Raw genomic sequence first — 12642 nt, forward strand, 5'->3', positions numbered from 1 at the left:
TGATAAAAACTTAAATGCATGGTGGCGGCCAAACTCCATTCCATTTAACTTAAAATGTAGTGGCGACATGTATGATTACGCCCCTTCCTACTAAACTCAAAATACGAGGTTCCCGTTAAAATTTCACTTAAACAGTACAATGTAAGGACGATAATAGCGCGTTATAACGCGATAAATTAGGGCGTTATAACGCGATAAATTAGGGCGTTATAACGCGATAAATTAGGGCGTTATAACGCGATAAATTAGCGCGTTATAACGCGATAATAGCGCGTTATAACGCGATAATACGGCGTTATAACGCGATAAATTAGGGCGTTATAACGCGATAAATTAGGGCGTTATAACGCGATAAATTAGGGCGTTATAACGCGATAAATTAGCGCGTTATAACGCGATAATAGCGCGTTATAACGCGATAATACGGCGTTATAACGCGATAAAATTATTTATCGCGTTATAACGCCGTAATAAAAAAAAAATGTATTCTTGGCGGAAATCAGCCACCGTATATATCGCGTATCGGGTAACAAATATTTTTATTTATTTGGCCCAGTGAATTTTTCAAGATGGCGTTTTACCACACGATGTGTTTCGTGTTTACTGTGCTCATCATCTGCAACCTCGTTTTGTACCCCTCAATTTTCAGCAGCGTTTTCAGAAAATGGTTTGGATCATCGGAGCCGGTAGAAGGAGAAAAAGAGAAAACACCAGGTAAAAGATCCGTTGATGAATTAATGTGTTGGCTTGTCTCGATTTGCTACGTGTATTCGTCCGGATACTGGGCAAAGTCAATGACATTGTACAGTATACATGGTATTTTGGTAGGCCTACACTTGAAATAAAACAAAACATGGAAAAAATGTCGCAACCTGACGCCACTGTTTTCTTCATATATCATCTCAGTGAAGGTCAGTCATTGCAAAACTGATATTAAGACATGAATCTAGGACTGACATGACTGAGAAACAATCAAACATTTCCAATTTTGTTAGGCCTAGTGTTTTGTTAAAGAAAATGTAGCTGGAGTTACCCAGCCCTAAATTTTATCATTGGGTTGTCATTTAGGGCTGGAGCTAATTTTTCACGTAACCCAGCAGCGTAGGCAGGTCCCAAAAAAAATTGCGAACATTTTTGGAAAATGTTCAATTTTGTCCCCGTTACACACTAGTAATTGCAACTGCAACTCACCCCAAACTTGCCTGGAATAACCATTACACAGGTCCTTGAAGTAAAAAACGATCCACGATGAAGATTCAGCCTACAATTGCGGTGAAAAAAGGAGGAATAACCGCTAACCTGACAACCTTGCAGGCATGGCCAGGACCGCAATTGGTTTGTGCACACAAAAAATTGTGTACAATGAATGGCGGTCGATTACCAGGCACAGCGCGCTGTCAACTAGTCGTTTTTGCCGGCTGCGCTGGCTGTTGGCGCATGACGTCACGCGGAAGCGTAACACCCGATGACTGTTTCATGCACTATCGGTTGCGGTTCCAGTACCGCAACTGTGATGCGAGTGGTAAACCTCATATTTTATCGACTGCTATGCATGTAAATGTATTTTGAGGATATACATTGTATAACTTGAAAATCCAAGAAAAATGTTTCTTTTTGTAGTGTTCAGAAAATGAAAAAAATTACTCTGCTGTAACTTCAGCCAAATTCACTGTGTCCTCCATCAGAATAATGAGCATGTCTTGCCCTACAAGATGATGGCATCATATTTCCAAACCCTGTGATATCTCGTGAGTTATCGGCAAAACAAACGAGACTATGACGTTAAACCAAGATGGCCACCACCATGGCCGCGCTCAGGTGTTGATGAACCGGTGAATGGCTCCGATCGTTCGGAATTTTCATTGAATATTACACCCAAATGACGGTGCCCACAAGGGTAGTAAAAATGGCAGGAATAGGCCTACAATTTTGGATCTTTTAACCACACAATTGCTCTTTAAATGTTGAATTTGATGCTGAACAAAAACGGCAGAAACAGTTGATTTATAATACGCATTCTTTACACGCTTTCGGATATAAATTTCAGAAAGGTTGGTTAGCTGGACTCCCTACTTAGACAATTACTTATATACCCATCAAACACACATGATTCTGTGCAGTGATCAGTGTTGTCCTTTCAGTCAAAATCAGTCAAGTGACCATTTTTAACAGTTGAGTGCACTCATGCTTACACTGAGCATGAGTGCACGTGACTGATATTTATAACTTGGCACAGCTACATTTATATTACTGACATACAGATACTTGTCATTTGATTGGTGGAATAAGGGGCAAAATCAATTTAGGCTACTTTATGTACGTAGGCTATGGTACTACACAATAATAATTATATGACCGTTAAAAGCATCTCCAGTAATATGTATACATGTGTTACTCAGCTTCCTATAGACCCAGTACTGTGTGCATTGTGTACATTTAAGCCTGTACATGTGCATAAGTTCTATTGATCCACATCTGCATGCAAATTAAGGGAATAAATGTGTGTTCGGGAGGTATTATAACACTCTGTTTAAGACCGGTTGGAGTCTGGATGGGTAATAATCACCCATCCAGACTCACACCGGTCTTAAACAGAGTGTTTAATACCGACCGAACACATATTTATTCCCATTCATAATTACCTTTTCGGTCAAAAAAACTAATCTTTTCGGTCCAAAAATCAAAACAAGTAAAAAACTAGACGTTGCCAACCATTTTGTTCAACAATTTACTTCATGTATTACGAAACACCCCTGTGACTATAGTATGGAATGCCCCTCCACAATTCGTTACTTTATAAGGACATTGGCGTGCGCGTCGCGTGTACTGCGCGATGTTGCGCAAAACGCAGCTGGGCTGGTGTAGTGTGAATTTCGGACCATGAAATACTGATTCACTGGTAGTATTGCGCATGCATACAGGAGGAATGTGAACGTTTGACCAATGAAACGTTAAAAGGCACCAGATTTCATGGGAGTCCAAATTTCATGTGACACTGGAAAAGTGTTTAAGACCAGCTAGCCATGTCTTTATCATCCGTTTAAGACCGGCCACGTGACGGGCTCTCGACCAATAGGAATGCGTAAACTGTCTTAGGTATTTATGAATATTAATTAAAGAGACTTTTTGTTGTCGTGTAACACTTACAATGTACATGAAGTGTACACGTGTACATATGTACATGCATTATGCCAGTTAAATGTAACCGTCCATTAAATGATTATTGACTTACTGGGTATTATGAATTATGCAACAAATCAGGCCAGTTAAAAAAAAACCCAGTTTCTCATCCAGGCTTTTTTAAAAGAGGAAGGAGACGTGTCCCCCCCCCCCCCCCCCCCCCCCCCCGAAAAAAAAGGAATATTGAACAGTAGAGGAAAACGGGGTCCCCATTTTCCGAAGGTCCCCAATTTGGCGGTCTTGTACAAAACATATGGGAGGTCTTCCTAAAAATTACAAACAAAAGAGAGACAATATGGTGTCCCCGATTGCAGGCAAATACACACTTTTATGTTTGTGTCCGTTGTTAGGTTAACTGTTTAGTGCTGTCATATGTAAAGTCAGACTTTAATCTCAACCAAACTTGGTGATAACAATCTTTGGGTGGGGGGGGGGGGGTCTTGCTTCTTCAGATGACCACATTTGAGGTCAGAGGTCATCTAGGGGTCAAATGAGGTCATTGTTGAGTTTGATTAGGTCAAATGTTTAGTGCTGTCATACGAAAAGTCAGACTTCAATCTCGACCAAACTTGGTGACAATACAATTTTGGCTAGGGGGACTTAAGATGACTTAAGATATTTCAGGTCAAAGGTCATCTAGAGGTCAAATGAGGTCATTCTTGATGTTGATTAAGTAGACAGAAAAGTGTGCTTACATAACTCACTGTATAAATACTGCCAGCATGCCAGGGGGATCGCAATACTTGCAGTAATTTTTAGATTGGGCGCCCGCAACCCTCAGAAAAGGGCTTTTCATTTTGTGCACAAATACATGTACATTGTACATGTAGCTGTGTGAGGTGAATTATTGTCCCGTTGCAAATAATGCAAATTTTGTAAAGAATTCAATAACTAAACATCGGTAGATGTTTTTTGTTCGATGTCTTATTCAAAAGCGATTAATTTTGGTATTGCTAGGAAAATAGCAATTGAAAAAAATAATCTTTTTTTTTCGGAGTGAAACTTGATGTAGCACAGTAAGTCATTTAAAACCAGAACAGTCCTGAATCTTCAAATTTTTATATGATTTTGTTTTAAACACTTTCTAAGGGGTTATGGTTTATGACAACGGTAGGAGTTAATTCTGTTGATGACTTTTTTTATTGTGGCTTTCATTTTGTAGAAATGCCGCCACAAATGAGGAACGGTCCTAGGACCCAAGGAGCAACAAGACGCATGGAGATGGAGCGAGCTGCCCAGCGTAACATGAAACATGGTGAGCTCATCGTATTGTAGATTTCAACCTCAATCCTGCAAAATCCTCCAACTGCCTCCATGTAAAAATTGCATACAGCCTCAATTCTCCACAAACCTCCATAATTTCTCCAGTGACCACTGCCTCAATCCTTCAAAATCCTCCAGCAATATGTTGAGGCAGAGCCAGTGACATCCTGGAGCATTGCTGAGGATTTCAAGTATAAGCCGCACGTTTTTGCCATAATAGCCTCAGTCTTGTAAAATCCTCCATTTTGCAAAGAGGATTTTGGAGGATTTGGGAAGGTTAGCATTCAACAAAAATTAAGTCTTCAAATTGCGAGCTGGCGAATGTAAAACTTCATCAGTGAGTTTTGAATATTCAAATATTTAAATATTTAGTCAAATACAGTCATGGTAGTTTTGAATAATCAAATACTAATTTATTCAGATAACCCTAACTCTCTGTATACAATTTCCCTCCTATTTTCTCAACGAGCAGCGGATCCAGCTTCTTACTTTGCGCAGCAGAAGCAGGAAGCGTCCAGCAAGGGTCGCGGGCTGCTGGGGTCAGTACTTCCTGTGTACGCTGTGGGCATTGTCATCTACTTCGCGTACATCATGTACAGGGTGAGATACAAAAATTAAACCTAGCTCCCTATGCATTTTTTGGTAGGATGCAACCTAAATCCTGCAAAATCCTCCAACATGCCTCTGTCTAAAAAATGCATACAGCCTCAATCCTGCAAAATCCTCCGTTATTTCTTGAATGTCGTCCTTGGAGGGGTGACCACTGCCTCAATCCTGCAAAAATCTCCAGTAATCACTGTCAATATGTTGAGGCAGAGCCAGTGACATCATGGAGCAGTGCGGCGGATTGCTGTATAATCTAGCCCTAAATTTATGCGCAGCTGAGCATAACACAATTGTCCGGTCCAAGACCTTGACACAGTGCATCCTCCGAAATCAGCCACACATATTTGCCATATAGCCTCAATCCATTTTGCAAAAAGGACTTTGGAGCATTTAGGAAGGTTAGAGTTAAAGATTAACCCTAACCGCCCTGAATTCTCCAAAATCCTTTTTGCAAATTGGAGTAATTTGCAGGATTGAGGTTACATGGCCAAAGTGCGTTGCGGATTTCGGAGTACGCACTGTGTCAAGGTCTTGGGCCGCACCTTGTGTTGTTTATGCTCAGCTGTGCATAAATGTAGTCCTTGATTATACTTGACATCCTCCGCACTGCTCCAGGATGTCACTGCCTCTGCCTCAGCCTATTGACAGTCATAGCCGGAGGATTTTGCAGGATTCAGGCAGTGGTCACCCCTCCATGGACCACATTCAAGAAACAACGGAGGAATTTGCAGGATTGAGGCTATCTGCTATTTTTCCATGAGGCCAATTGGAGGATTTTGCAGGTTTGAGGCTACATCCTAGCAAAAAAGCCTAGGGAGGTTGGGTTAAAAAAAATGGAGTGTCTTGAGTTAATAATACAAAATCTATTTACACAAAACACTGTAAAGTGGGCAAGTCACATTGGTGGTAATTCTCCTGTAGTGATAAATCCATATTGGATAGACATTCTTGAAATTTGGCATTGCTATCGTAGTAGGCAAAGATAGTATAGCGCCACGTGCAGTAGTTACTAGGTAAAGCCCGGTTCATACTTCACGCAAAAGCTTGTGCGAAGCGAAATTCATGTCGTCAACAATGGTGGACGCGCTTCGATTGTGTTGTTGACGTCACGAATTTTGCTTCGCTTTCGCTTTCTCGTGAAGTATGAACCGGGCTTAAGCCTTCAAAGCTGTGATGAATGGCAAAAAACTGAGAGAAAAACGCAGAGCCAACACCCAGTGCTGGGTTGGCATGTTTATGACAACCGTACATGGCACAGTCAGTTAGCATGGTTAGTGACCATTATGTTATTTGAAAAAGAATTTGCTGTTATTTTAAGTGAAAATAAGCCTTACTTTACAATGCATGATGTGGCTGTTAATTAAACGCTTGCCTACTGAAATGGTGGCCGATAACGGGGAACCGGATGGTTACGTGATAGTGCGATGTCATACGATTGGAATCAAGCGCAGTGAAAATCTAACGTGAAAGATTGTCCTTTACCCTAACCGAACTCAACCCATCAAAGTCCAACAGCAGGTGTTGTTGAAATCTGTTGGGATAGGTACAGTACCCCTAAACTGATGGTCTTTTACATTGGGTTTGGCATACCTCCAGAAATTAGGTCCAACAGTGTGTGCGTACGATTTCCCATGTGGGTGTTGGAATTTGCCAGAATGGGTATGGTTCCTAGTAAATTATGCTGGGGAGTTAGGGTTTAAGGTTCATTTCGTGGGATCTGTTCACAAGTGTTCAGCTGTGGTGTTTTTGTAATCTGCAGATATTCCTGAAAGACAAATCCAAGAGCAACGGGAACGGTTCAGGCGCCAGCCTGTGGGACTCCAACCAGGACGGCGCCTCGCTGCAGCGCGTGCAGCAGGAGCAGCTGCAGAAACAGCTGTCGGAGCAGCTACGGGCCGAGAACTACACCGGCATCACGGCCAAGAAAGCTGGCAAGGCCAGCAAGGCTAAGAAACAACCGGTCAGGAAAGATCTACCTGTAGGTAAGGACGCATCGCATCAACCATCCGGGATAAGTTGCTGACAAGTTTATCTACAATAAGTCTAGGGGCTAGACGTTGTCATGGTTTTATATGCAATAACCCGCCACAGCGATAACTGGCCGCCGCGAGAGGGCACAATCATAACCAACCAATAATCACCGACGAACATGTCAGTAACAACGTCTAGGACCTCTCATAAAAACTCCCCCAAAAAATAGGGGAAAATTTTTCGCATGCGCGACTTCTGCAGGCAATCTGGTCCATTTTCTGTCCCACACATACTACACACAACAAAAGAGCTGACCAGTGAAGTTGCACAAATTCTTGCTGCATCTTTTATAGTACTGGAAGAAATTTGAGAGTTTGCTTCCGAACTACTATGAGTTTTTTTAATTGCGCGCTGCCAAACAGATGCGCGCGCATTACACAACAACAAGGACTTGGCCTAGACGTTGTTCCGACAGGTTCGTGGGCCAAATTGGTTGGTCGTGATAGCGCCCTCTCGCGGCGGCGGGTTATCGCTGGGGCGGGTTATCGCTGGGGCGGGTTATCGCGTATCGAACCATAACAACGTCTAGCCCCTAGACTAGTCTACAATAGGGTTCATGCACAAGTACCCCCCACAACGGTAAGAAAGGGAGAATTAAGGGAGACCACTTGGAGAGACAATCGAAAGCACTGCCGAAGGCACCCGATGATCATGCGAAGCGGCTATGGTTTTGCACACATTCGGAAAAGTTAGTTGTGCGTACTTCGCGCTGTAATTCACTACATGTACATGTACCTTATGGAGACATAGGTGAATACGTCTCCACAAGGTTGTCACCAGATAGATATATGGATTTTACTCATAAAGTAGGAATTTCCAAGGTGTTGATCTGTCGCAAATTGAAGTATTTTAAAGGGAAGATACAACATTTGCAAACATCAAAAAACGAAAGGATCAAATTATCACGAAATATCCTACTGGATTGTTAGGGAATGACAGTCTAAAGCATCCTGTAAAGTTGTGGCTCCTGGTGTGCTGACATTTTCAAGAAAAAGTGTATTTTTCCAACGCTGGTCGGCTGACCAGCGTTGGAGAAAACTGGCTTTTTTTCAAAAAGTGCTCCTAATTTTTCATATTTGTTCGTCTGCGTTTTCTTTGCAATTGATGACACACCTGTGAAGACTAGACTGATTCTCATGCCTGCTAGACTGATTCTCATGATCTTACAATTCCCCAAAGTCTATAAATTGCTCCAGTTCATCTTAAGTGGCGTCAGGGAACCAGACTACAAGAATATGATTGGTTTTCTTGGTTTTTCCAGCATCTACGAGCTCAAAACATGAAACAAGTCAGTGTAACTATATTTGTTATAACATACTTATCGTCCAAATCCATTTATTTCTGAAAATTGAAGCAAAAGCAAATGTTGTACATTTCCTTTAAGTAAGGGATATTAATCCGAATTTCAGCCCAGGAAATTAACTCTGGTTAAAATAGGAACATTTTGAAACTAGGTTTTCACATTTTAAAATTTTAGTACACGAGAACAAAGAAATGACTCCACAAGGATACAAATTCCAGTATGTACATTGTATGTGCAAAAAAGCGCCCTCGCTTGTTCTCGCACGGAGCCCACAGGCCCATTGTATCAGAATTTGTGGCAGATTCTGAACACCTTCTCTGGACACGCCGGAGTCTTCCCGCAATGAAGTTATTAACCAGGGAAAATAAAAAAAGGTCAAAGGTGCATGACCATGACCTCATGAAAATCTGGCAGTCGTCTTGGACAAACTCTCTTCAGGTTTCTCTTTAACATTACCAGATAATCAGATGTCTAGACAAGAGGTACAGAATTTACATTTTCTTGGTTATTTAACTAAGTAGCTTCCATATGGAATATCAAGTTGAAGATTAAAAAAAACAGTCCAAATTTTAAATTCAGGAAATAACTAGTTCTCAGAAAATTTAGCATACATCGCTGTGTACAATATAGCTCTAAATGCGGAGAAGTCCTAATTTTGGGGCTTCAGCCACATTTGACATGTTTGAGTTTTTTTTTTTTAAATTGGAATTCCCCAACTATGAATCTAAAACCAATTTCTCAAACCGTTTTCTCGTCAGATACATCAGGGGGAACTCCAGACGAAGTGGCGGCCCTCAAGAAACGATTGGAGGACACCGAGCGCTCCATGCAACGCATGATGGAAATGATGAACAGCATGGGCATTGCCATGAGCCAGGTCACCGAGCAGCTCACAGGTAGGTCATGTCTGGACAATAGAGGGCAGTAGAGCCTTGCGCATTTGCTCCATTCACTGCACGATGGAAATGCTGAACAGCATGGGCATAGCCATGAGCCAGGTCACCGAGCAGCTCACAGGTAGGTCATGTCCGGACACTGGAGGGCGGTAGAGCCTTGCGCATTTGGTCCATGCAGGGCATGATAGGGACGGTGAACAGCATGGGCATAGCCATGAGCCAGGTCACCGAGCAGCTCACAGGTATGTCATGTCTGGACAATAGAGGGCAGTAGAGCCTTGCGCATTTGGTCCAAGCAGGGCATGATAGGATAATGAACAGCATGGGCGCAGCCATGAGCCAGGTCACTGAGCAGCTCACAGGTAGGTCATATCTTGACACTAGAGGGCAGTAGAGCTTTGCGCATTTGCTCCATGCAGTGCGTGATAGGGATGATGAACAGCATGGGCATAGCAATAAACCAGGTCACCAAACAGCTCACAGGTAGGTCATGTCTGGACACTAGAGGGCGGTAAAGCTTGCGCATTTGCTCCATTCACTGCACGATGGAAATGATGATCAACATGGGCAGAGCCATGAGCCAGGTCACCGAGCAGCTCACAGGTACATGTAGGTCATGTCTGGACACTAGAGGGCAGTAGAGCGCCTTGCGCATGTGGTCCATGCAGGGCATGATAGGGATGATGAACAGCATGGGCAAAGTTATAAACCAGGTCACCGAGCAGCTCACAGGTAGGTCATGTCTGGACAATAGAGGGCGGTAGAGCCTTGCGCATTTGGTCCATGCAGGGCATGATAGGGATGATGAACAGCATGGGCATAGCCATGAGCCAGGTCACCGAGCAGCTCACAGGTAGGTCATGTCTGGACAATAGAGGGCGGTAGAGCCTTGCGCATTTGGTCCATGCAGTGCATGATAGGGATGATGAACAGCATGGGCATAGCAATGAGCCAGGTCACCGAGCAGCTCACAGGTAGGCCGTATGTGGACACGAGAGGGCGATATAGCTAGAGCTAGCTAGAGGACGTTCAACTTTGGCTTGCCCACCTGAATTTCTGATCCTCAAAAAGAAGGACATGGCCTAATCTGCATTGCAAGTAACTGAAGTCAGGCATGCAACTTTTCCTCGGATCCGCTGATTTCGTCCGGTTTTTTTTACTTCTCATGAATGCCTTTACAAATTGGAAAACACTGCACAAAGTCTTGTGTGGTTTGGAATTTCCTTGTTTGTTTTTCTAAATTCCCAGTTGCATGCCTGTGAAGTTTCCCAGTAATGAAGAATAAAACGTGTCACATCAATGGCACCCCCCCCCCCCAAAAAAAATTAACACTGTTTTGGAAGGCAGTGTTGTTAAGTTCATTTTTTTTCTTGGTCCAGGTTCAGTGCCGACAGATCTGGCCGACTCTCTCAACCGTCCCATCCAGCATGCTGAAGAGGAGGCTAGCGATGAAGGCGAGGGGGACTTGGACTCCAACCTCGATTCCGAAGATGACGACGGCGATGTGTCGGGACAGGAGGAACCCAGGCTGGTGAAGAAGACTAGGCAGGATGACGATGAGGACTGTACCACTGATGAGGAGGGGGGTGATGTGGAGGTCATTGGAGAGGCCAGTATGGAGCATTCCGACACCGTGCGTAGAAGACTAGTGCCAGCCGTTGGGGGAGAGAGCTAATACGCTTGAACTTTTGTGGTTTGGTTTGGTTTTGTTATTTGCTTCAGCTTTAAATAATGAATTTTAGGATGTGACTTGGGGCCGATTTATACGTCGGCGAAGGGCAATTCCTAATTTGATGTATATACAGGAGCTGATGTGAGGAGATTGATATTTAAGATGTGGAATTGTGGCATTGCTTTTAATTTTGAAGAATTTGACCTTGGTCATGTTGGTGCACTTTGCGTTTCTCAGATAGTCGGCAAAGGTAACATGACATGTGGTGGATGATATGATTGGAGTAAAACAACAAACAAACAAACAAGGATGACGCGGTTAGAGTCACAGACATATAAACGCATAGACCGCCAGGTCCTATTCAAAACTTCATGAGGATTTTGCGATCTTCGCAGCGCCCGACTAAAATCAAAATATGACATGGTTAAAGTCACAAGCCCGACAATTCATTCAATTCTATGAAGTTATTTTCTTGATTGTAAACAAGCATACCTTGAGTATAAGATTTGAGGCTTTGCATGGTGGGGTATCGGTATCGTTTCGGTTTGCGGTAACACCATGTGGTAATAACTACTGCTTAGAAGATATTAGTTCTGAAAAGAACTTGTCCTGCTTGTTATCAACTTTGCTATTAGTAGTTTTTTTTTGTTTTTTGTTCTGTTAAGAACAGTCCTGCTGTAAGTTCTAAACGAACTTGTCTTTGGTCTCAATGTTTCGACTAGCCTGCTCTAGTCATCGTCAGGAGACTGTCTCCTGAGGAGGCAGTCTCCTGACGATGACTAGAGCAGGCTAGTCGAAACGTTGAGACCAAAGACAAGTTCGTTTAGAACTTACAGCAGGACTGTTCTTAACAGAACAAAAAACTACTTAGCAAAGTTGATAATAAGCAGGACAAGTTCTTTTCAGAACTAATATCTTCTAAGCAGTAGTTATTACCACATGGTGTTACCGCAAACCGAAACGATACCCATACCTTGAGTACTGATATCTGGTTCACATCAATTCAAAACAATGTGCTACCCAACATTTTTGTGCCGATTTAGAGTAAGGCCAAAAAAAAAGTCTCCAGTTTCTGGTATGGAGCTTGCCCCAAAAGTGGTGCGGCAATTTTTTTTTTTTTTTTTTTTCCCCCCACTTTTTTTGCCTTCAAATGTCGGCTGATGCCTGCAAATGGTGCTCGAGTAAATTTAGTGCAAAATGTATTGGAGCCCAGAGAGGCCACATAAAGCTTATACTCGATTGTAACCCCATCTAAACAAAAAACGTTGAAATTGTGCAGCAGCAGGATTCGAGTCAAACCAGTGAGTTTGGCGGTTTTGAGACATCATCTTACAAAAAAAAAAACTTTTTAATTTTGCCGACGCGCATGACTACGGCGACGCGCGCGCATACCAGAAACCAGAGACTTTATTTTTTGGCCCAATGGAGCCTTTTTGCAAAAAAAGGGAACACATTTTAATACGGGTATTAACCCTAACTCCCTAGCATGATTTACCAGGAACCATACCCATCCTGGCAAATTCCAACACCATATGGGAAACTGAACACACCTATTTCTGACTTTGATTCTGGAGGTGTGCCAACCCAATGTAAAAGACTTGTCAGTTTAGGGGTACTGTACCCATCCTGACAGATTCCAACAAAACATGCCGTTGGGGGTTTGATGGGTCGAGTTCTGTTAGGGTTAATGT

General features: G+C 42.8%; 1 protein-coding gene across 1 annotated transcript; it reads left to right on the top strand.

Annotated features, from left to right (window-relative positions):
- Positions 1 to 537: 537 nt before the first annotated feature.
- LOC119725872 (resistance to inhibitors of cholinesterase protein 3-like) lies at positions 538 to 11384 on the top strand. The gene is made up of 6 exons (XM_038197466.1): positions 538 to 714; positions 4343 to 4435; positions 4916 to 5043; positions 6809 to 7031; positions 9142 to 9279; positions 10659 to 11384. The coding sequence occupies exons 1-6, from the start codon at positions 570 to 572 to the stop codon at positions 10952 to 10954; spliced, it is 1023 nt and encodes a 340-aa protein (XP_038053394.1). The 5' UTR covers positions 538 to 569; the 3' UTR covers positions 10955 to 11384.
- Positions 11385 to 12642: the final 1258 nt, after the last annotated feature.

This window comes from Patiria miniata, unplaced genomic scaffold, assembly GCF_015706575.1.
Source record: "Patiria miniata isolate m_02_andy unplaced genomic scaffold, ASM1570657v1 HiC_scaffold_19, whole genome shotgun sequence".
NCBI classification, from domain to species: Eukaryota; Metazoa; Echinodermata; class Asteroidea; order Valvatida; family Asterinidae; genus Patiria; species Patiria miniata.